This window comes from Cebus imitator, unplaced genomic scaffold (assembly GCF_001604975.1).
Source record: "Cebus imitator isolate Cc_AM_T3 unplaced genomic scaffold, Cebus_imitator-1.0 Scaffold172, whole genome shotgun sequence".
Lineage (NCBI taxonomy): Eukaryota > Metazoa > Chordata > Mammalia > Primates > Cebidae > Cebus > Cebus imitator.
The window spans coordinates 1,529,149-1,552,810 of record NW_016107487.1 but is presented as its reverse complement, the minus strand read 5'-3'; the positions used below and the strand labels follow the sequence as shown (position 1 = coordinate 1,552,810).

General features: G+C 36.5%; 1 protein-coding gene across 4 annotated transcripts in view; it reads right to left on the bottom strand.

The window, feature by feature from the left end:
* The window catches only part of PREPL (prolyl endopeptidase like), a 48,526-nt gene that overhangs the window by 5,959 nt on the left and 18,905 nt on the right, over nt 1-23,662 (bottom strand). For all 4 annotated transcript variants that reach the window (XM_017544839.2, XM_017544833.2, XM_017544834.2 and 1 more), the window contains 9 exons: nt 22,567-22,633; nt 21,792-21,998; nt 20,447-20,582; nt 17,156-17,372; nt 16,367-16,552; nt 10,244-10,441; nt 6,808-6,983; nt 5,034-5,250; nt 1,645-1,794 (listed from right to left, as the gene is read on the bottom strand). In XM_017544839.2, the coding sequence (XP_017400328.1) occupies nt 1,645-1,794; nt 5,034-5,250; nt 6,808-6,983; nt 10,244-10,441; nt 16,367-16,552; nt 17,156-17,372; nt 20,447-20,582; nt 21,792-21,998; nt 22,567-22,633 (1,554 nt within the window). The remainder of the gene's footprint in view (nt 1-1,644; nt 1,795-5,033; nt 5,251-6,807; nt 6,984-10,243; nt 10,442-16,366; nt 16,553-17,155; nt 17,373-20,446; nt 20,583-21,791; nt 21,999-22,566; nt 22,634-23,662) is intronic.

Genomic DNA, 23,662 nt, shown 5'->3' with positions numbered 1-23,662 from the left:
TCCAAGAAATATGGGATTATGTGAAAAGACCTAATCTATGTTTGATAGGTGTACCTGAATGTGACGGAGAAAATGAATCCAAGCTGGAAAACACTCTTCAGGATATCATCCAGGAGAACTTCCCCAATCTAACATGGCAGGCCAACATTCAAGTCCCAGAAATACAGAGACCACCACAAAGATATTACTCAAGAAGAGCAACCCTAAGGCACATAATCGTCAGATTCACCAGGGTTGAAATGAAGGAAAAATTGCTAAGGGCAGCCAGAGAGAAAGGTCAGGTTACCCACAAAGGGAAGCCCATCAGACTCACAACGGACCTCTCTGCAGAAACCCTACAAGCCAGAAGAGAGTGGGGGACAATTTTCAACATCCTTAAAGAAAAGAACTTTCAACCTAGAATTTCATATCTAGCCAAACCAAGCTTCATACGCAAAGGAGAAGGAAAATCCTTTATGGACAAGCAATTGCTGAGAGATTTTGTCACCACTAGGCCTGCCTTACAAGAGCTCCTGAAAGAAGCACTAAACAAGGAAAGGAACAACCAGTACCATCCACTCCAAAAACGTACCAAATGGTAAAGACCACCATCAACACAATGAAGAAAATCTGTTGACTAACCAGCAAAACATCCAGCTAGCATCAAAATGGCAGGATCAAATTCACACATAACAATATTAACCTTAAATGTAAATGGACTAAATGCCCCAATCAAAAGACACAGACTGGCAAATGGGATAAAAAGTCAAAACCCACTGGTGTGTTGTATTCAGGAAACCCATCTCACGTGCAAGGACACACATAGGCTAAAAATAAAGGGATGGAGGAAGATTTATCAAGCAAATAGAGAGCAAAAAAAAATAAAAAAAATATAAAAGCAGGAGTTGCAATCCTAGTCTCTGATAAAATGGACTTTAAACCAACAAAGATCAAAAGAGACAAAGAAGGGGATTATATAATGGTAAAGGGATCAATGCATCAAGAAGAACTAATGATCCTAAATATATACACACCCAATACAGGAGCATCCAGGTACATAAAGCAAGTTCTTAATGACCTGCAAAGAGACTTAGACTCCCACACAATGATAGTGGGAGACTTTAACACTCCACTGTCAATATCAGACAGATCAATGAGACAGAAAATTAACAAGGATACCCAGGACTTGAACTCAGATCTGGACCAAGTGGACCTAATAGACATCTATAGAACTCTCCACCCTAAAACTACAGAATATACATTGTTCTCAGCACCACATAGCACCTACTCAAAAATTGAGTTCTACATTATTTCTTATGGTCCCTTTTTACTACAGAGACCATGAAAAATAATCACCTCCAATTTTCTCCAAGTGCTCTAAGCTTTTTCTCACTTGATACCTTGAAAGAGCCTCAGTATTACAGTTAGACTACTTGTTGCCTGGAATAGCCTTTTCTTGACTAAAGGACCTTAGCTAATTCAGTAATTGAGGCATAAATCTATTCCCCTGAGGTATTAAACATGAAGCATGAGCAGAGATGGTGCTGAAGATATTTAGGTATTATAAGTAGAAACATATTTTCTTCAGCTTGGATAAGTTTTTTTTTTTTTTAAATTATCTTCTATATCAATTCAGGATGTTCTAACACAATTGTCTTTCACTACCTGAGGTTTAATATTTTGATAGGGACAGTAACGTTTTATGTAGTTCTTGTATTTTTCATCAGATGAAGGATTCCCCCATTCTTCTAATTCTTCTAATGTCAGCGGAAGTGTAGTGTCCATCATGGTGTTGAGAACATCCAAGAAAGGTGCCTAAAAAAAAAGGTAAAGAAACTTATACTTCAAGTAAGAGGTTGGTGAGTTTCAGAAAAATATTACATTTTATGAATATACATACTGATAGGAGCAAAAATATCTCAAGAAGCCATGCAGATTACCAGGAGCTAGAATACTCAGTCCTTAACCAGGGCCTGTAATTTATAACCTACTTTTAAAGTCTTCAGACTCCTTAAATGACACTTATGTAACAGGAAATGGTTTATTTTCTAATTTCACAATATTTATTTTTAGCTTGGTACCTTTTATTCATATATATTTTTTCTTATATAAAAGCAATAAATGCTACTGTCTCATACCAATTAGGATGGTTATTATGTTCTTAAAAAAGTATTGGCAATAATGTGGAGAAGCTGGAATCCTGATGCACTGGTGGTTGGAATATAAAATGGGGCAGCTGCTATGGAAAACAGTATAGTGGTTCATCAAAAAGTTAAGCTTAAGATTACCATATGATCCAGCAATTCCACTCCTGGCATATAATCCCCAAAACTGAAAGCAGGGTCTTGAAGAGATCTGTATACGTATGTTCACAGCAGCATTATTCACAACAACCAAAAGGTGGAAGCAACTCAAGCGTCCATTAATGGAAGAACGAGTAAGCCAAATGTGGTATACACATACAACATGACATGGAATATTACTCAGCCTTAAAAAGGAATAAAATTCTGATACATGCTACAATATGGATGAACCTCAAGGATATCATCTAAGTGAAATAAACCAGTTACAAAAATATATATTTTTTATGATTCCACCTATCTGAGGTGCTTGAGTAGTTAAATTCACAGAGACAGAGGCTGTGGGAAGAAGCAAATGAAGAGTTGTTTAATTGGTATAGGGTTTCAGTTTTATAAGATGAAAATCAAGTTCTGGAGATTGCAAATCATATGAATGCAGTTACCACTACTGAACTATTCCCTTAAAAATGGTTTAAATAGTAAATTTTATGTTATTTTGCCATAATTAAAAATTTTTTAACAATGAAAAAAACACAGAAAGGTGAAAAGTCTTTTTCACTAGTTTGAACATCCAAGGTGAAAGAAGAGAAAACAACCCATTGGCTTATAACTAGTATTACAAAATTTAATAAAGGCTGCGTCGCACATGGTGGCTCATGCCTGTAATCCCAGCATTTTGGGAGGCTGGGGTGAGCAAATCACTTGAGCTCAAGAGTTAGACAAGCCTGGCAACCTAGTGAAACCCCATGTCTACCAAAAATAAAAATAATAATTAAAAAAACCCATAAAAATTAGCAGAGCATGGTGGCATATGCCTGTAGTCCCAGATACTCAGGAGGCTGAGGCTGGGAGGATCACCTGAGCCCCAGAGGTTGAGGCTGAAGTAAGCTGTGATCGTGCGTCACTGCATTCCAGCCTGAGTGAAAGGGCAAAACTCTGTGTCAAAAAACAAAACAAAAATGAAGGCTGTATTTTTCACTTAGCTTTATATTCTTCTGTTAACATGCTTTTTAGCTTTCCCTTGTATTAACATTAACCAAGTATAGTAAGGCATCTGTAATTCTTTCTGACTGCCTGTCATCTTAACTTTTTTTGCATTTGAAAAACCTCCAACCTTATCAGATAGAGCCTGCCTCTCATAGTAGAGATATTAAATGCTAGACATTCTCTTTCCCAGCTTCCCGGGCAGCTTGAGAGTAGCTATGTGACCCATGTGTGACTTGGGTCTATCAACTGGACACATGTGCTCTATACTCTGCCTGGGAAGTTAGTGATTCAAAGAAGTAGTGATCACAGATAATTTATTCTGGCAAAAGTGCCACAGCTACATCCAGCTCTAGAAGTTGCACTGGCACTGTGAGGTGATTTGTGTTTGGCAGTGGTGGCAATAATAGCAGTGATAGTTTCACTGGGCCAATTCTATGCCTCTGGCTGTGTAACCTCTAACACTGGTCTGAACATACCTACATTTCCCTACGGCCCTTTTCTGCTTAAATTAGTCAGGGTTGGTTTTTGCTGCTTATAATTGAGAACTTTGATTTACACATGTATCCTCTATTGCTGAACATTTATAAAGGGTTGTCTCCTGCACTATAATAAGCAATCTAGGATAAATATCCTTACACATACATTTCTCATTATTTCCCTTTACATTTCTAAAAGTCAAAGGCTATTGCTTTTTCTTTAAACTCTAAATAATTCTGCCATTATTATCTTTGTGCATAGGTCTTTTTTCCTCCACATTTTTCTGCTTTTAAAAATCAGACTTACAGATGAGTACCATTTAAAACTTATTTGCAAGCCCAAGTATAAACTCCCCACCCTCAAATAAAAAATTCTGAAAATGATTTATTCTCTCCCATTTCAGTCATTATTTTTTAGAGTATCTAAGACAGCAGTGAAACCAACTGCTATAATGTAACTTCATAATTTTTGACACTGGGAAAAGATAATCATCATTTTCTGTACAGGGTAAGATATTTCAATTAAAATACAGAAAAACTATGCCCAAAAGACCATTGACCATTAAGAATGGACTATCTAAAAATAAAGAGCTTCTAAATCCAAGACTGAAATGCTGATGGGCAGCAGCCTGTCAAGGTGACCAGGAGCCAAAGACTCAGTGCATTCCAGAGTCACAATATGCTCTTCCTGGCTTTCTGAACTGTGACTCGTATATGCTTCAATGCTTTTTCACCAATTCTAAATGTGCTTACAAATATAAATGAGCAATGGAAATAGCCATTAATATCTTACAGTAGAAATCTTTAAAAATAATAAAGAACACTGTCAGAGGAGAATTAAGGGTTAACAGTAGGATTAAAATAACTTTAAAAGTTCTCCTAAAGCTAAATTCTGAGTTTAAAACTTAAAAGCTTTGTTACATTCCTATGCAGAAATCCTTTTCTTTCCCTTTTTTGAGACAGAGTCTCACTCTGTTGCCCAGGAGGGAGTACAGTGGTTTACTGCAGCCTCAACCTCTTTGCGATCCTCTTACCTCAGCCGCCCAAGTACCTGGGATGACAGGCATGTGCCACCAAGCCTAGCTTGTTTCGTTTTGTTTTGTACTTCTTGTAGAGACAGGGTCTGGCCATATTGCGGAAGCTTGTCTTGAACTCCTGGACTCAAGCAATCAGCCTACTGTAGTTTCCCAAAATGCTGGATTATAGGCATGAGCCCAGAAATGTTTTTCTTAGAGCAGCCTATGGCTTCACACCTCCCCCATTCCATAAACAGTCGAGACAGTGTACTCACCTCCAACGTCACTGCTCTCAGCAGCTCTGGATTAGAATTACACAATGCTCCCGCAAGCACCCCTCCAGCACTGAAAGCAGTCAGGGTTGTTAGACTTGGCTGAGAAAAGCCTTGGCCATGAAGCGTCTTAATGCAAGCCTCTAAGTCAGCAAGGCCATTGAGTTTTTTAGTTAGACGGCCGTCAGCGTGCCACTGGAGGCCTAACTCACCACCACCCCTGAAATTGAAGGGCAAAAAAGTTTTAGTGCAAAAAAAACCGTTGATGTAGGCTGGGGTCAGCAAACTACACCTGGAGGCCTGTTTTCGTGTGGCCCTGGAGCTACGAATGGGTTTTACTTTTTAAAGACTGGGTGAAAACAAGGAATGTGCAACAGAGACTGTATGTGGCCTGCAAAGCCTAAAATGTTACTATGTAGCTCTTCAGGGAAAAAGGTTTGCCAACTCCTGATATAGATAATCCAGGACTTATTCAACAAATATGTGTTGAGTGCTTGCCCATTTATTAGGGATTAAGTACAGACCTTAAAAGTAGAAACAAACAAAAATTCCCCACCCTGGAGAAGATAATAATTTTGTGGGTTAAGAAAACAATGACCAAGAAGTGACCAAGCAGTGTGGTCACTGCCATCACACAAGTGTATTTAAGGTATTACAGGAGCAGAGGAAAGAATACCTATCTGCCAGGTGAGGGGTATATATATGAGTCAGGAACACAAATGCTTTTAAGGAGATGATACCTAAACTGAGTTGTGAAGGAGGAATTTGGGTTTCAAGAGGGCAAAGAAAAGGCATTAAGACACAGATAAGTCAGCATGTGTAAGGGCAAGGTGGTGACAGAGTATGTCATTTAAAAGGACATGACTTTGGGGGCCAGACATGGTGCCTCACACCTGTAATCCCAACACTTTGGGAGGCTGAGGCAGGCAGATCACTTGAGGTCAGGAGTTTAAGACCAGCCTGGCCAACATAGTGAAACCCTGTTTCTACTAAAAATACAAAAAATTAGATGGGTGTGGTGGTGCATGCCTATACAGTAATCCCAACTACTCGGGAGGCTAAGAATTGCTTGAGCCTGGGAGGCAGAGGTTGCAGTGAGCCAAGATCATGCGACTGCACTCCAGCCTGGGTAACAGAGCAATACTCTGTCTCAAAAAAAAAAAAAAAAAAAAAAATCAGATGGTGTGGTGGCATGCGCCTGCAGTCCCAGGTACTCAGGAGCCAGAGGCATGGGGACTGCTTGAACCTGGGAGGCAGGGGTTGCAGTGAGCCAAGACTGTGCCACTGCACTCCAGTCCAGGTGACAAAGCAAAACTCTGTCTTAAAAAAAAAAAAAAAAAGGATATGATGGAGTATTATACTGAGGAATCTGGACTTTGTTCTAGAGATTAAGAGGAGGAGAAGAATTTTAAGCAGAAATATAAAATAATATGTGTTTTGAAAATAGCTGAAATAAAATGGAAGTTAGATGGAAAACAGGAGTTCAGATTGAGTGGCTACTTAAACCTTAATTCAAAAGAACTGAATGGAAATAATAATGTTATTAAATAAGTGCAAAGTCTGATACATCTACGCAAAAATTCTAAAAATCTATCCTTTTGCTTTTTGGATCAGCTAATCTGTTAAAGAATCAAGTTTCACCAGGACTGGTTTAGGAATACACAAATTGAATAATACAAATGAAAAAAATAAGCTTTTGTTCCCTGATATATTGCTATTCTGGACATCCATCACAATGGTCTGGCACTCACATGCCGGGTAAAATGTACTGACTCACCGAACATGGCAATATGCTAATATCCATCCATCATCCACCAGGACCCGCCTCTCAGGTCTGAAATTCATTTTCAAATCCATTCCATAAGCTCCATATACATGTACCAAGAGAGGTTTCTTCTGCAAGTCCTCAGAGTCCGTTTTGTGGAAAATAGTCATTGGGACTAATTTTCCATCCTAGAAATGAAGAATTACTATGTATGTAAAGAAGTCTTTTCTAATAACAGTTTTATCCCAACTTAAAATATTGAGGTGCACTGTCCCCACTTATGTGCTATCTATTGATGTTGTGCACAAATTTGTTTAAGAATTATGGTCCCTAAAAATACATGATGGCTTTTGCTGTCCTACAATATTAACCAGATAACTTGCTGTCCTACAATATTAACCAGAAAAGAGTAGCAAGATTGGCCCAAAAACATTTTATTAAATGCAGCTTTTCATGACAATAATGTAATTTTAAAGAGTTCTTCACTACCCATTATAACTCTAATTTTAAAATTTCAGGTGAAACCAGAATACTTACCAAGGTTAAAAATCCTAGTATAGAATTCTTCCTATGCCTAGAGCAAGATACTGGCATTTCTCATTTTTGAGTATCTTCAAATATGCTGACTAAAGTCTTACCAGTTCAATTTTCTGTCCTCTGTAGTCAGAATTCTCAGCCATTAAGACTTGAAATCTTACTGACATTACTGCTAACTACCACAATCCTCTTCAAAGGCCCATTTAACTTTATTAAAAAAAATTTAAAGTGGTTTTTAAATTTTTAGGTAAAATTCTTTGTAGGGTTAAAGTGATTTAAATTATTTGTAGAGTTACAAAGTTACTTGTAAGTTATTTAACCATCCCCCAATGTAGCTCAAACTCATCAATCCCAGTTGATTGAAACTATGTAGTCTTTGAACAGACAAAAGAACTACCTTTGATCTACCTTTCACAGAAAAAAGGTAAAGAAATTGGTTTTCACCCTGCTTGAAATGAATTTAAAAGCACTAGTTTACATAAAGAAAATAAATAATATAACCAAGTCACTCTCCATATTTTCATTCTCATTTTGAAAACTTCACTTGGGGGCAATAACTGGAGACATCAAAGTGTTATCAAATAAGGAGGAAATCCTCCTCTCATTCTTCTTTAAAATACCCAACTTGTTAGACAACATAAGTTAACTTTCACTTTTAGTAAGATTCACTTTTATAAAACTTGATGTAAATTAATTTCTATAAAACAATCTTGGTCTTTTCACCCCCACCTCTTCCCCAATTTCAATTATACAAGCAGAAGAACTTGCTTGTTGAAAACTTGTGAAAGGAGGAGGTAAAATAGCTAGTCTTGTGATGGGCTGGACCTGGGTTTGCCAGCAGTACTGAAATGCCTGTGGAAAGGTATAGCAGCTTCCAGCTTCCATTCAGCAGCTGCTTCCCTTCTCCCCTCTTGGCTCTCCAAGAACATGGCACTTAACTGTTCTTTCCATTTCAGGTCCAGTAATTACAACATTTTGACAGACTGGTATAATTCCATGTTTATAAAACTAGCCAAAACCTTATCTGAAAGATAATACACTAAATGCATAAAAATGATAATTTTTTTTTTGAGATGGGTATCACTTTGTTGCCCAGGCTGGAGTGCAATGGCAGGATATCGGCTCAATGCAACCTCCACCTCCTGGCTTCAAGCAATTCTCCTGCCTCAGCCTCCCGAGTAGCTGGGATTAGAGATGCGTACCAGCACGCCCAGCTAATATTTTGTATTTTTAGTAAAGACGGGTTTCATCATGTTGGCCAGACTGGTCTCGATCTCCTGACCTCGTGATCTACCTGCCTCGGCCTCCCAAAGGGCTGGGATTATTGGCATGAGCCACCACGTCCAGCCTAACAATGATTATTTCTAAGAGGTGTAGCAAGCAAATGGTACTGAGAAGTAGTCATTTAAGATTTATATCTTCTGTATTTTTGCATCCATTCCAACAAGCATGTACTGCTTTTATAATATGAAAATATTAATATTTACTTAAAGATATTCAGAGAAAATAATTAAATAAAAAATTCCTAATAAAAGGCTTGTGTTGTAATTCATTCTGTGTCAGCACATGTGAAATGATCTGAAATATGATATGCTAAAGCCTGAGGATTCCTTAAATTCAAGGCTATAGTTTATCATTTGTTCCCTACTTGCACAAATTTGTAAATTACGTATATTGAGTATACCTGGAATATGAATATTTGTTATTTCCTTTTCTACATTTCATTTCTCTCAACTCCTCATCCTGCCAATGTTCCATCCTTTAATTGATTTTGGCCATAATGGCCTCCTTTACATTTGTTTTTTTTTTCTGAGACAGGATTTTACTCTGTCACTCAGGCTGGAATGCAATGGCGGCAATCACAGCTCACTGCAGCTTCAACCTCCTGGGCTCAAGCAATCCTACCACCTCAGCTTCCCAAGAAACTGGGACTACAGGCATATGCTACCATGCCCAGTTAATATTTTTGTTTTGTGTAGAGATTAGGTCTCACTATGTTGCCCAGGTTGGTCTCTAACTCCTGGGCTCAAGTGATCCTCCCAGCTTGGGCTCACAAAGTGTTGGGATTATAAGTTTGAGCCACTGTGCCTAGCCTTACACTTTTCTTTTTTTCTGGGATGGAGTCTCGCTCTGTTGCCCAGGCCAGAGTGTGATGGTGCGGTCTCGGCTCACTGTAACCTCTGCCTCCTGGGTTCAAGCAATTCTGCCTCAGCTTCCTGAGTAGCTGGGATTACAGGTGCCTGCCACCACACCCAGCTAACTTTTTGTATTTTTAGTAGAGACGGGGTTTTACCATGTTGGCCAGGCTGGTCTCAAACTCCTGACCTCGTGATCTGCCCACCTCAGCCTCCCGAAGTGCTGGCATTACAGGCATGGGCCACCATTCCTGGCCAGCCCTACACTTATTGAATTGTGTACTTTCTCCCCAAATTCAGGGCCTCTGTACAAAATGGAATCCCCTGTCTCCTTTCTAGTTTATTCTTAATCATTCTAGTGGTGATTAATGACTTTTTAAATATCTGTTATCTTTCCTGCTAGATGTAAGCTCCATGAGGGCAGGGACTGTATCAGTCTAGTTTACTCTAGTCAACTGCTACCACCTTCACAATTTTTGCCATAACTACATACCACCTCTATTAATTTTTTAAAATCAACTTTAAAAAAATCATACATAAAAAACATGTGAAATTAAAAGCTTGACATGCTATAAATTTTCTAATCCATGTTCACACAAACATGAAAATTAAGGTTAAAAAAAATTCACATACCCCTAAAATCATCTGGGTATTACTATGGTCTAAGAAATCTACATTAGGAAACCATGCTAATGTAACTCCAACAACTGCATGGCACCTGGCCAACAGTATGCTTTCAGTAAGTGGGAGCTCAAAGTGAAGATTACAAGACCTACCTTGCTTTTGGCTTCTAGACGTAACACACGACTAGTCTTTGTGATTGGGTCTTCATGCCCAGTTTCCTCAAACAGTTTGCCTTCCGCAAACTTGTATGTGTAATATTTTGGGGGACGTATTGGAGAGCAAAGTTGAAAGGGGCAGTTCTTTGGGTCAGAATTTGTATCCATTATGAATCCACAGGCCCAAGGAGGGAGCTACAGAAATAAAAGTTATTTTTATTCTTTATTTAGGCCACCAAGTATCATTAATTAAATTTCTAAATCTTTCCAAATAAGATTATGTGGATATCTAGTTTACTTTCTGTTATCACATGATACCTCATTCAAGGATTACTTTATCGCCACAAAATATATTTCAAGTAAAAACCAAAACTGACCATGAATGACCAATAAAATAAGACAAACGATAGGAAAATGATTTATCATGATTCTAGCTTCACATGAAATTGCCTTTAATATAAAAGTTTATTTAAGGGTATAAGCTTGGGTAACAAAATAGTAAAATGGAAGAATAAGAGCAAATCAAATAGTGATTCCAGAACCCACAGACACTGCAAAGATCTCTGTTCTCTCAAAGAACATGAAATCCCTCACATGCGTGTGTTTTTAATAATTTACCCACCAGTCCTTACCCTGCTGCCTGGACAGCCACGGTGATGACAGTTATTATTTCAGGGCTATAAGCGGGCTCAGCAGCATTAAGGCATTTGCAATTTGTTTCAACTTTAGCTCCTAGGCTAACCATTGTGCAGAACAAAACCTTTTCTGGCACATCTACTCTAAGAGACTCACAGCTATTATGCTCAAGATTCTTAACTTTAAGAAAAAAGGAAAGGAATCAAAATTTATTCTCTTAGATCAGCAGGGTCCAGCTTCAAGCCTTCCACTAACATCCCTCTTACACCTTTTAAAGAACTCTGGTAAGCAGGTTGACAGAGTGTTAGAAATGGTACCGAGAGGCAGAACATTAAAAGAAAATTGCCTTTCTTTTCCTGAGTAATTGTAGAAAGAGCAAATTCCTTAGAAAATCAGAGGCACAGAAACATCACTGGTGGGCACTATTGAAAAAGGCAGCTGGGGGATTTGTGCATAAAGAGGATACCATTCTACCTGCAGCAACTACAGCCAGAGTTTAAGTTCTCCGAACAAATTTCTTATTAATTAAAAAACATCTATTTTCATGAAAAATAGATGTTTCATGAAAAGGACATGCATTTGCAATCTCAAAAAGTTTCTATTCTTCTCAAATTGAGGGTTGTTTTAAAGGATAATTTGTCTATTTAAATTTAAGTCATAACTGGAGAGTAAAATATAAACACAAGTTGAGAAATCTGGTAGCATAGTTCTAAGTACACAAACCAAGACTTGAGAGGGGGGGAAAAAAAAAGCAGTACTGCTACAACCTCATAACCAGGCCTGAGAGTGAGGGTACAAGGTTCCTTAGCCCATGGAAGCTCACGTTTCTCCACCTTTTAATGAGACTTCAGGACAGTCTCTATGTAACCCATGTAGTAAGCTGTCTTAGCTTTAGGCCAAGTGGTTCCAAAAATCAAAAAGTCTTTTTGGTATTTTTCTAAAACTAATGGAACCAACATTAACGTTTTAATCATAATAAAAACTGTTTCAAAGCTATGGGCTTTTAAAAGTTCACCCAGCTAATGCAGAAATAAGCATTAACTAACTGAAGGATATCTGAAGCCACATTTCCTATTGCGATAAGTCTGCAGTGTATCTGTATATATTAACGGACAGCACGAGAGAGTAAGTAGGCTAGGAAACAGGCAGACATTCCTTAGATACCTGACAGAAACAAGTTCAGTTTTAGCACTCTAGCAGCAAACTATAGTTATTTCATCAAAACAATGATTAAGACATACATGCCAAAAGAAAATTGGCCTGAGTATGCAGACTCCTCCTCTAAATAAAACTGACATTAGCATACAGCAAAAAACATCCCAACTAGCCTAAATTAAGTATCATAACTTCTTTTTGTGACACTCCCCCAAAAAAAATACTTCCAGAAAATACTGATGGCATGATGACCAAGGTTAGGAGACAAGCATATGAAGGGTTTTACATTTCTATTGCTAAGATAGAACTTATTTATTTATTTAGAGACAAAGTCTTGCTCTGTCACCCAGGCTGGAATGCAGAGGCATGATCTCAGCTCACTGCAGCCTCCACCTCCTGGGTTCAAGCAACTCTCCTGCCTCAGCCTCCAGGATAGCTGGGACTACAGGTGCCTGCCACCATGCCTGACTAGTTTTCAGTACAGACAGGGTTTTGCCATGTTGGCCAGGGTGGTCTCAAACTCCTGATCTCAGGTGATCTGCTCACCTTGGCATTACAGGCATGAGACTGAATTTAAAAAGATCTTTTAGTCAACTGCCCACTAGGCAGAGTTATTACATGTAGAAATATTTTATAATGCACTCATGGTTTGGTTAAAGATTTTGTCTTTTGTGTGTGGCAGTGACTATATTAATTCATGTTATCCAGGTTCATAAAAAGGGTCTAATCTATAAAATTCTTTTTTTTTTTTTTTTTTTTGAGATGGAGTCTTGCTCTGTCGCCCAGGATGAAAGTGCAATGGCATGATCTTGGCTCACAGCAAACTCTGCCTCCCAGATTCAAGTGATTCTCTTACCTCAGCCTCCCATGTAGCTGGGACTACAGGCACGTGCCACCATGCCTGGCTAGTTTTTTGTATATTTAGTACAAAAATGGGGTTTCACCGTGTTAGCCAGGATGATCTTGATCTCCTGACCTTGTGATCCGCCCACCTCAGGCTCCCAACCGTGCCTGGCTGAAATTCTCTTTATTATATACCAGGTATTAACCAGAAAGACCACGTAGTATTTAATTCCACTTGATGATGACTAGAACATTATACAAGTCATGATAGTACTATCATTTGGGAAGGGTCAGAAAACGAAGAGATAGAAGATACAAAATAAATTAAAGACATAATGTTTGTTAGTGGAATTTAAAACCATGGAAACTGGGGCATATCTTTAAAATAAGAATACTTAACAAAAAATAGAAAAGGTCATATTTACTTAGAAGTCAAATCATATTATAGCAAAGTAAACTCCATATGATATTCCTAACTTTCCTGACATAGAATTTTTTGGTAACAAGTACATTGCTAGAAATTATATATTGTCTCCCATTCCTATCCATATAGACTGAAATAAGAAGATGCTCCACCAGTCTCCCAACTGAAGATGTCTAAATGTGGCATCAGTTAACAAGTGAATGGTTAGCCATAGGCAGAAGACTGAAAACTGGACCCCTTCCTTATAACATATATAAAAATCAACTCAAAATGAACTAAACACTTAAAAGTGAAGCCTAAGACAATAAAAGCCCTTGAAGAAAACCTAGGAAATACAATTCTAGACAAAGGCAAAGACTTTATGACAAAGATGCTAAAAGCAATTGCAACAAAAACAAAAACTGGCAAATGGAAACTAAAGAGCTCCTGCACAGCAAAAGAAACTATCAACAGAGTAAACAGACAACCTACAGAACGGGAGGAAATATTCACAAACTATGCAACTGAAGAAGGTCTAGTATCCAGAATTTATAAGGAACTTAAATTAACAAGCAAAACAAACAAATAATCAAAAACAGAAAAAAACCCTACCCCATAAAAAAGTAGGCAAAGGACATGAACAGATATTTTTAAAAGAGGACATACATGCAGCCAACAGGCATATGAAAAAAATGCTCAACATCACTGATCATTAGAGAAATGGAAATCGAACCACAATGAAATACCATCTCACATCAGTTAGAATGACTGTAGTTAAAAAGTCAAAATACAACAGATGGTGAGGCTGTAGAGAAAAGGGAAAGCTAGATCCACTGCTAGTGGAAATCTAAGTTCAGCCATTGTGGAAAGCAGTTTGGGAATCTCTCAAAGAATGTAAAACAGAACTACCATTTAACTCAGCAATCCCATTACTAGGTATATAACCAAAGAAACACAAATTGCTCTACCATAAAGACACATGCATGCATTATGTTCATCACAATAGCAGACAGGGAATCAATTTAAATGCCCATCAATGATAGACTGGATACAGAAAATGTGGTACCTATACACCATAGAATACTATGCAGCCATAAAAAAGAAAGAGATAATGTTCTTTTCAGCAGTATTGTTGAAGCTGGAGGCCATTATCCTAAGTGAGCCGACAGAGGAACAGAAAATCAACCACCACATGTTCTCGCTTACAAGTGGGAGCTAAACACTGAGTACATGTGGACACAAAGAAGAAAATAATAGACACTGGGGCCTACCTGAGGGTTGAAGGAGGTGAGGATTAAAAAGCTACCTATTGGGTACTATGCTTATTACCTGGGTGACAAAATAATAGGTATATCAAACCCCTGTGACACACAATTTATCTACTGAACCAACCTGCACATGTACCCCTGAAAGTAAAATAAAAGTTAAAAGAAATGCTATCTAAAATACTAATATTAAAATTAAAAAAAAATTAGCAAGTGAAAAGAAATACTTTGCACTCCAGCAGATGAAGACAATAAGGAAATCCCTCAAGTCAATCACCATTTTGGTTTTAGGACAATTACATAGTGTTCTAAGAGACTGGACATTACATTTGATCTTTTGATTTTAGGGAGTAGCTGGAGAATTTCAGTTATGCCAGTTCTTATTTATACCAATAAAACAATCTCAAAACTAGCTCCCTGCCCCTCATTTCTTTTTGGTTTAGTGTGTCCTAATATGGCTGCCACACCTCAAGCCATTCCCCTGCTTACAAACTTCAAACGTTACCTTCCATAAGTTATTAATATATTCCTCATATTGACACTCAAAGTCAAATCGTGGCTTCATCTCCCAGAAATGTAGAGCGCTTCAATAAAACAGAACAATTAACAGTTCCTCAAACATTTTCTGAATGTCAGATGAGCTTCAGCATAGAGCTTCATCTGATGGCTTTCTCATCTTGGAATACCATCTCTTCACCTGTCAAAATTGTTTCTCTCCTCTCTGGTTTATTTTAAATTCAACCAACTTTACCAAAAGCTTTCCTGGGTCTTCCTTCTCTAGTGTGAGCCCCACAGCACATCTTATGTTTTTGATACTACTTATTTAAATCATGACATACTTAACCTTTGTGTACTGGTCTAATCTTATGATTAACTATATCTTCAAGGCTAAGATATTCTGCTTTAACAGCTTTCCACTCTATAATGCCTGATATAGTATTATGCACATAAAAGTTCAATAAAAATCCACTGAATTGACTGAAATTGCATTTTGACAGGAGTTTTGACAATACTGGAGTTTGGGAGGTGTTAAGTTGTCTATGCTGTTTGCCCATCAACTCGTTCCAGTAACTCTTTTCATATCAAACAAAAGGGAACCCATTCTCTTCCCTTCAGTGCCTACTACCTTAACTCATATGTTAATGCTGCTTTAAAACTAGGCAATAAGGTTGTCATTCACCAATTTTAGGAAGTTCACTTGTGAAGGCAAATTATCTTTCCTGGTAGCCACAAGCAGTATCAACTAGTCACCCTGCCAAGCAGTCTTGCCACTATTACCCTTCTGTGCTGCTGTGGAGACCACTGCTATTCCTACACTGAAAGAAACCAAAGTTTGCTCCCCGCATTCCCCATGGGTAAGAAAACTGGCAAAGAGATGATGATGCAGACACAACATGTAGTGGCTAAAACACACTGGGTACCACTACTGTCCCTGCTGGGGATGTGGGATGGGGGAGCAGCAGTCAGTGGTTAGGCATTAGCTACCAGGTTTGGTTTGAGTTATTGCTATACATAAAAGTTGTAGAGATACGTGAGATAGAGAGATATACAGAAAGAGAAATATTAGCACTTAACTCTACTTCTGAAGTCCATGCTGTAAGCCAGCATTTTAAGTAAAACTGCATAAAAAGCAAGGTCCTCTAAGTAATTCTAAGATAACCCTCCTAAACCTGACAGGGAGTTTGCTAAATTCCATTTAAATTAAATTCCTTTTAAGAAAAAGAACACTGCTGCTACTCTTCAAAATGTGATGTTTCATTAAGCTAAACTGCATATATATTTTGATTAACAGTATTAACTGCTGAAAATTAAACATACCTTTAGAGACCGAACTGAATCATCAGCCAGACCAATCACGTTAACATAAAGGAGATTGCTGTGCTTCAGAAATAGAACACAGTGATCCTTAAACATGTCCAAGTCTATCACTTTTGTATTTCTCTTCATTGTAAAAAATAAATCCCAATTCATAATTGCAGGGGTATCAGCCGCTGTTCTCATTAGCTATGTTGAACAAAGTTAGAAGACATATAGGTAAGAAAACATGAACGCTACAGCATCCAGAGATGAAATCACTGAGAACTAGACCATAGTAGTCCTCACCATCATATGAAGAGCTGAAGGAACTAACTGCATCAGGGATAAAGTGTGACCATCGCCATATGAATGAGTCCTGACTAGCCTGCTGGGTGGGGAGACAGTATGACCCAGTGCTTAGCCAACCACTGGACATTTGAGTGAGGGCACTGACAGCTAGCTGACTACAGATACATCAGTGAGCTTCACTGATACCAGCAGAAGAAGTGCCTGAGATCAATCCACATTGGCAACTCATAAAATCACAAGTTTGTAAGTTTGCTCTTTTAAGCTGCTAAGTTTGGTTTTGATAACATACGCTCAGGACAGAATATGTTTTATTTACTAACTTTTTAGGCACAATTAAAATATGTAGAGGCACTAGCTCTAAGGGAAAAGAAATGGAATTGGTTGTACCCAGGAAGGTGGCATCAATTTATAAAACAATGAACTCTTAGAGCAAGAAATGTTGTTGATGGAAGTGTGACACTTCTTAACAGCCCAAATGGGGACAAGGAGCATCCAGATTACCTTAAATTCTGTAGGCTCTCCAACATTAGTGAGAATGTATAATTCATCATCTCTGTGTTCAACATAGTAAAGGACCCCATATATTCGCTTCTGGATAAGTACTGGTGGGTCCCAAGGGCTCAGGCCATCTATCAACCATACTTCAGAAGTCATCTTGTTCATAATATTCATGGTGAGGAATCGACTGTCTTTTGTAAGATAAAGGAAAACAAAGTAGCTAGAGAGAGAGAGAAACATGAGATCACAGTTTATTTCAGATGCATGCTACCTTGTTAAGGACAGTATCTCAGAGATGGTCAGTATACATGTTGATTTATAATGCAGACAGGAAATAAAAATAATTCTTAGTGAATATCACTTGTAACTTTAACGATTAGCTATTATTTTTCTCATTTTCTCCTAAAGGGCATTCAAAATCATTTATTTCTAACATTTTATCAAAAATGTTTTTCAAAAATACAGAAAAGTTGAAAAAACCACCTAGATTCCATCAATGCTAACATTCTGCTACATTTACTTTTTTATCACACATCTATTAATCCATCTTTATTTGGATGTATTTAAAGGTAAACTCGAGACATCATTTCTCAATCACATGAGAAGATAATAGGGCTTTCTGCTGAGAAGAGGAAATAAACTTTCTATAGGAGATATAAATAGGGAATAAAATAGTTATTTTTATTTTCTTCTTTCTCTGATATGCATCTTGGAATATTTTTTCCTTTCTCCCAGTTTTTACGACAAAATAGAATAGGAAGAAAACCCCTCACAATCTTACTAATGTAACACATTTAAAACATTAACATAGCTATTTTACTTTTTCCATTTTTCCTTCTAAGGTATATTTATGTTTTATGCATGTTTTTAAATAGATGTAATTATAGATACAATTTTTGATTCTGTATTTCTTACTTCATATAATATCAATACTCTCTACATGAAAGTCTTTGTGATTATTATTTTTAATGGCTACCTAATATTATAACAGGTTTAATGGCTACCTAATATATCATAATTCTTAAAAATTTAGATTTTAATGTTTCATTATAATAAACAATATAACAAGGAACATATTCATGAAGTTATTTTCCCCTTTCATGATCTTACAATTATTTCCCCAGAACAAATTTTTAGGAATGGGAATACTAATAATTACATGTATTTTTATGACTTGATGAATACAATCAAATAATATCCTAGAAGCACTATACTAACATACTGGGTGGCTTTACACACTATATTTATATTTTTCCTTATTATAAAAGTAATTCATACTGAAACTACTGAAAAATGTAAAGTATCCCAATACTCCCAAATAACAACTGCTTATAGTTGGGTAAAATTTCTTCTGAATTGGATCACACTACCATGTTTATCTGTCAATCGTATTTCTTTTGTGAAATGTCTGTGTCCATTTTAAACTTGGAATGCAGCTTAAATTATTGGGATGTAAATAGTTCTTTATCAATTAAGAATATTGGCTGGGTGCAGTGGCTCACGCCTGTAATCCCAGCACTTTGGGAGGCTGATGCAGGTGGATCACCTGAGATCAGGAGTTCAAGACCAGCCTGGCCAACATGGTGAAACCCTGTCTCCATAAAAAATAAAAAAAATTAGCTGGGCATGGTGGCAGATGCCTGTAGTCCCAGCTACTCAGGAGGCTGAAACAGGAGAATGATTTGAATCCAAAAGGTGGAGGTTGCAGTGAGCTGAGATTGCACCATGCCTTCCAGTCTGTGCAACAGAGCAGGACTCCGTTAAAAAAAAAAAAAATTAAGAATATTAACTTGTCTTTTTGTTGAAAACACTTTCCTCCATTTTGTTATCTAGATTTTAACTATTTGCAATAGTTTTTGTAGTTTTTGATTTGAGTTTAATATTTTAGGGAATCAAGACTGTTAGTACCCTTTGTGATTTCTTACGCTGACTTTATGTCTCAAAAATACTCCAACCAAATTATTAAAAAAATTTTTTTTTCTCAATAGATTCTTTAAATTTCTTGGGAATATATGCTGACATACGTAATGATGAAAATTACTTTTTTCCAAATAGTATTTTCCATTGCATTATAAAATAACACCCATTCATTTTTCATTAGTCTGTGATGCCTTTTATCATATAAATTTTCATATATACTAGGATCTGTTTTAGAGTTACTTATTCTAGGCTCTATTATTTGTCTATCATTTTGTATTATTTTTACTGTTATAGGTGCTTTAATATATAATTGTAGGGCAGGTCCCCTACCCTACTTTGCTCTTTATTTTTAACACTTTCTTTGCTACTTTTAACTATTTTTGTTTGCTTTGTTTGGTGATGACAAATCAAAAATAAACTACTTGATTTTAACTATTTTTGTATGCTTTGTTTGGTGATGACAAATCAAAAATAAACTACTCGATCAAATAATTGGTAGATATGTGGTTATACGAAGTGAGAACACAAGTGGCTCTATGGTAAAATGTGTCTAAGAGAATACGAGAAATGTAAACAACCAGAGGTTAATCTTTTTTTCCAATTATTTCTATTGATACTTATTTTTAAATTTAAAATGTATTTTCTATATGATTATAAAAATAACAATGCTTATTACAAAAAGGAAAAAAGTAGAAAAAAATTTGTTAGTACTTTGGGTATATTTCCTTTCAATCTTTTAAAAATGCATCTTTTTTCCTTGATACACCATTGACACCATAACATACGTTCCAATTTTTTCAACTAGCATAATCACACATTTTTGAGTTAGTTTTAATTCATAATTTAGTAGCAAGACATACTTTAAATTCTTCTATGTATTACTAAAAATTTAATGGTTAAAAGGTGCTCAGCAATCATCAGGGACAAGGGGTGTTAGTTTGAAAGAGGGGTACCTACCTAAATATACCATTTACTCAAGCAACAGACACTGACTAAATAGCACTACAGAAACCTGGCACCCTGCCTATCAATTAAGATGCAAAGGTAAAACAGACTCAGTCTGTTCACAATCTAGCAGTTCTAAGTCAGCATTATGAATTTACATGAATGAACTATGTTGCAGTTACAACTATACTACAATTCACAAAATCAATTTGCTTTTGATAATAAATTGTTAATGATGCATCTGTGTTTACTCTGATTTTGAATATTACGAGACTCCAATTTTGAACACAAACAACTAATAAAAGAATGATCATTTTAGCTTTATTATTCTTGGTTTTAAACAAAATAAACATTTCAAGTCAACGAGGGTCAGTACTTTAATTGGAGAAATGTTCTGGATAAAAAGATTTGATTAGATTACTTTAGTACCTTGGGTCTTTTTCCGTGTAAAAACGTTCATTACGTTTGTTATCACCAAAAGTAGCTCGATAGACATCATTACAGCGAAGGTTCCTCTGAAAGGTGTAGAATAAAACATCTTCATCTTCCTCATCCTTTACCCATTCTGAAAGAAAATAATGAAAGAATTATAAATAATCACCTACATACCATGAAAAAAAAAAGGCGCAGCACATTCTAATTTTGAATGCCAATGAGAAGATATGCAAGTTTATCCCTGGAAATCTAAACAGTTGACTGTATCTAATCTGTATTGTATATAAGCCAGAGAGCTTTCCTGAGAATTAACCACTACTATACCAGTTCCAAGTTTTCAAGTAGTTATCAGTCTCAGGGTACTTAAGTTTCTAAGTAAGAGCTAAATGCTCAATATTTAGGAAAGATGTTGGTAAAGTCACATTTGCTTTTAGGAGATGAATTCTGTTTCACTCTACAACTTGACACTAAGTCTGAGGAAATACTGCATCTCTCATGTGTAAATCTTCCCTGTCTGCTTTCAAGCCACAGGATATCTCCAACTACTAAACACATTTTGATGCTGATCCTACCAGAAGCTGTCAACAGAAGTTTGCACACAATTACATCATGACTGCCACCTGGCTGACAGTGATTTTAAGTCATCATTGTATAATATGCATCACTGTATAATATGTATAATGTGATTTTAGAGGTTAAAATGTACAAAATGTATGTCTTAGAATTCAACAGTTAGGGTATAATTTCAATTCACTGCAACAACATTTAGTTAAACAATGGAGAAAATGATGGCAGAAAATGAAAAGAGAGGACAAAATGTAACATACGGACCACTCAATGATAAATAATACAATTTAAAGTTAGTTATATGACTAAAAATGTCAAAGCTTCCATTGATAAATAAGTAGGTTCAACACATACCAAAGTTCTTTGGCAATGACTTTGGGCAGTTTGCTGTTAACAGCTCTATAAGATAACAAAAAATTAAAAAAACACATTCAAGCTTAAATTTGAATAAAATATTAAGATGCAACTAACGTGTAAAAATGTATTCTAAATAATTTGGCAAAGAATTACTGATAAATCAAAATGTATGATACAATCTGGACTCTGACTGTAACTGTTTTAAAAACATGAAGATTTCAAAATTACCCAACTAGATATATAATTAAATAAGGGAAGGGCTCCTGAATAAGAGGTTTTATAGGAAGATGTATAGTCCACAGGGATATATGGATTAGGCATTCACCTTCTCCCTCACTCACATGGGACAAAAAAATGTTTCAAAAGTGTTACTGTTGCCTTTTGAAACAGAGGACTATTTCGATGGGTGGCTTACCAAAACTGGACACATTTGGGAAAGAAGCTTCCATTACAGGCTGATCGCTGAGCTTTATAACTACACAGGTAGATGCTTCAGAATCCTCAGTTCTTATCTTGGCAGCCACATATTTTTCATCTGGAGCAACTCTGATACAATCAATGAAGGGCTGGTCTAATTTCAGTTCCTCCAAATTGAACAAAACTTCATAATTATCATTGTCTGCTGCATAAAGAAAAATATGAAAGTGATAATTTAAATTACTTTAGATTTAAAGTAATTAAAAAAATTAAAACTGTGTTTTAATGTTTTAAATCAGAATTCCCATTCTGTAAGAGGCCATATCCTAGCTTCTTTCAACAATGATGGCAGCTTAACTTGTATATAAACTGACAATAAGTTATTTAATATTATCTTACACTATTCAATATTATTCTATGCATCAACCTATGAGAAATTATTTGGTATTGTTATAGTCTAGTTTAGTGTTTACAGACCATACAGAACCTAGAAAGTAAGCCAATATAAACGACAGTCAATAATATATGTCAGGTGCCTAGCATAGTACCTAAGACACAGCAGATGCTCAAAAAGTTGGATCCCATCTCCATTCTCCCTGCCAAAGCTTCTGAGTGTAGTATTTAACTATGTCTTACATAAACTCAGAGATTAAAAAGTAGTCATTTAAAAAAAATTTAGAAATAATCTTTAAAAAAAGTGTCTTTAACTTTGAGAAATTAATAAATTTCCTATAAAAATATAAAATCATGTGAAAAGAAATATTGTGGCATACCTTCTTCATCTTTGGAACGAACCAAGCAACAACCTTCTTGGTAATAAACAAAGCCACCATGTTTAACCTGACGATAAAAGAAACACACAGTTTACTTAATAATAATTTAATTAATCTTTTCATGGTCTGACTATTCAAGATGAAGAAGAAATGAGGCCTCTTATAAAAACAGACCTGTTGAAGTATACGAATGAACACATATGAAATATAAAATGGACCATTTTTACAATATAGTTGATAAGATACAATTTTCATGTTCATAATCACTAGAGGGGTTTTTAATACATAAATACAAGAGGCAGTAAAGAAAAGGTATAACAAAATCTATCCGTTCTCACGACTGTACAAAACACTTCTGCTATATTTTAGAAACATCTGATATCTGTACAATGGGAGTCAATTAACAGAAACCAAGTGGCATCTTTAAGATAATCCAAAATGATGCAGAGGAGGAAACTGTGGCTCAGATTAGCCTGAAAACCCAGTCAATAACTTTCTGAGATTCTTTCCTTTAAAATAGGCCGTCACCAACAACTATACACAGTCTTGATTTTACATGAAGTATTTCATCTGGTGTGGGGTGACAAGACAGACAATTTGAAATTGAGACAAAGAATATTACCAAAATATGTTCTTATCTAATGCCTACATATTAAATGTAATTGACTGATATGATTTCAGTGGCTTACAACATATTTGTTATCCGCTAGTTAATTTGAATCTGGAGTTCTTTATTCTGAACCTACTATTTCCATTCTACTAGGTAGGTGATTTTCACTTATTGTGGTTCTATTTTCCAATCTTACTGAAAAATTTTCAAAATGCATGTTCAATTCATTTCTTTTTCTTTTTTTTGAGATAGAGTCTCGCACTGTCACCCAGGCTGGAGTGCACTGGCGCTATCTTGGCTCACTGCAACCTCCGCATCCTGGGTTCAAGTGATTCTCCTGCCTCAGCCTCCCAAGTAGCTGAGACTACAGGCACCCGCCACCATGCCCGGCTAATTTTTATATTTTTAGTAGAGATGGGGGATTTCACCATGTTGGCCAGGCTGGTCTAGAACTCCTGAACTCAGGTGATCCACCTGCCTTGACCT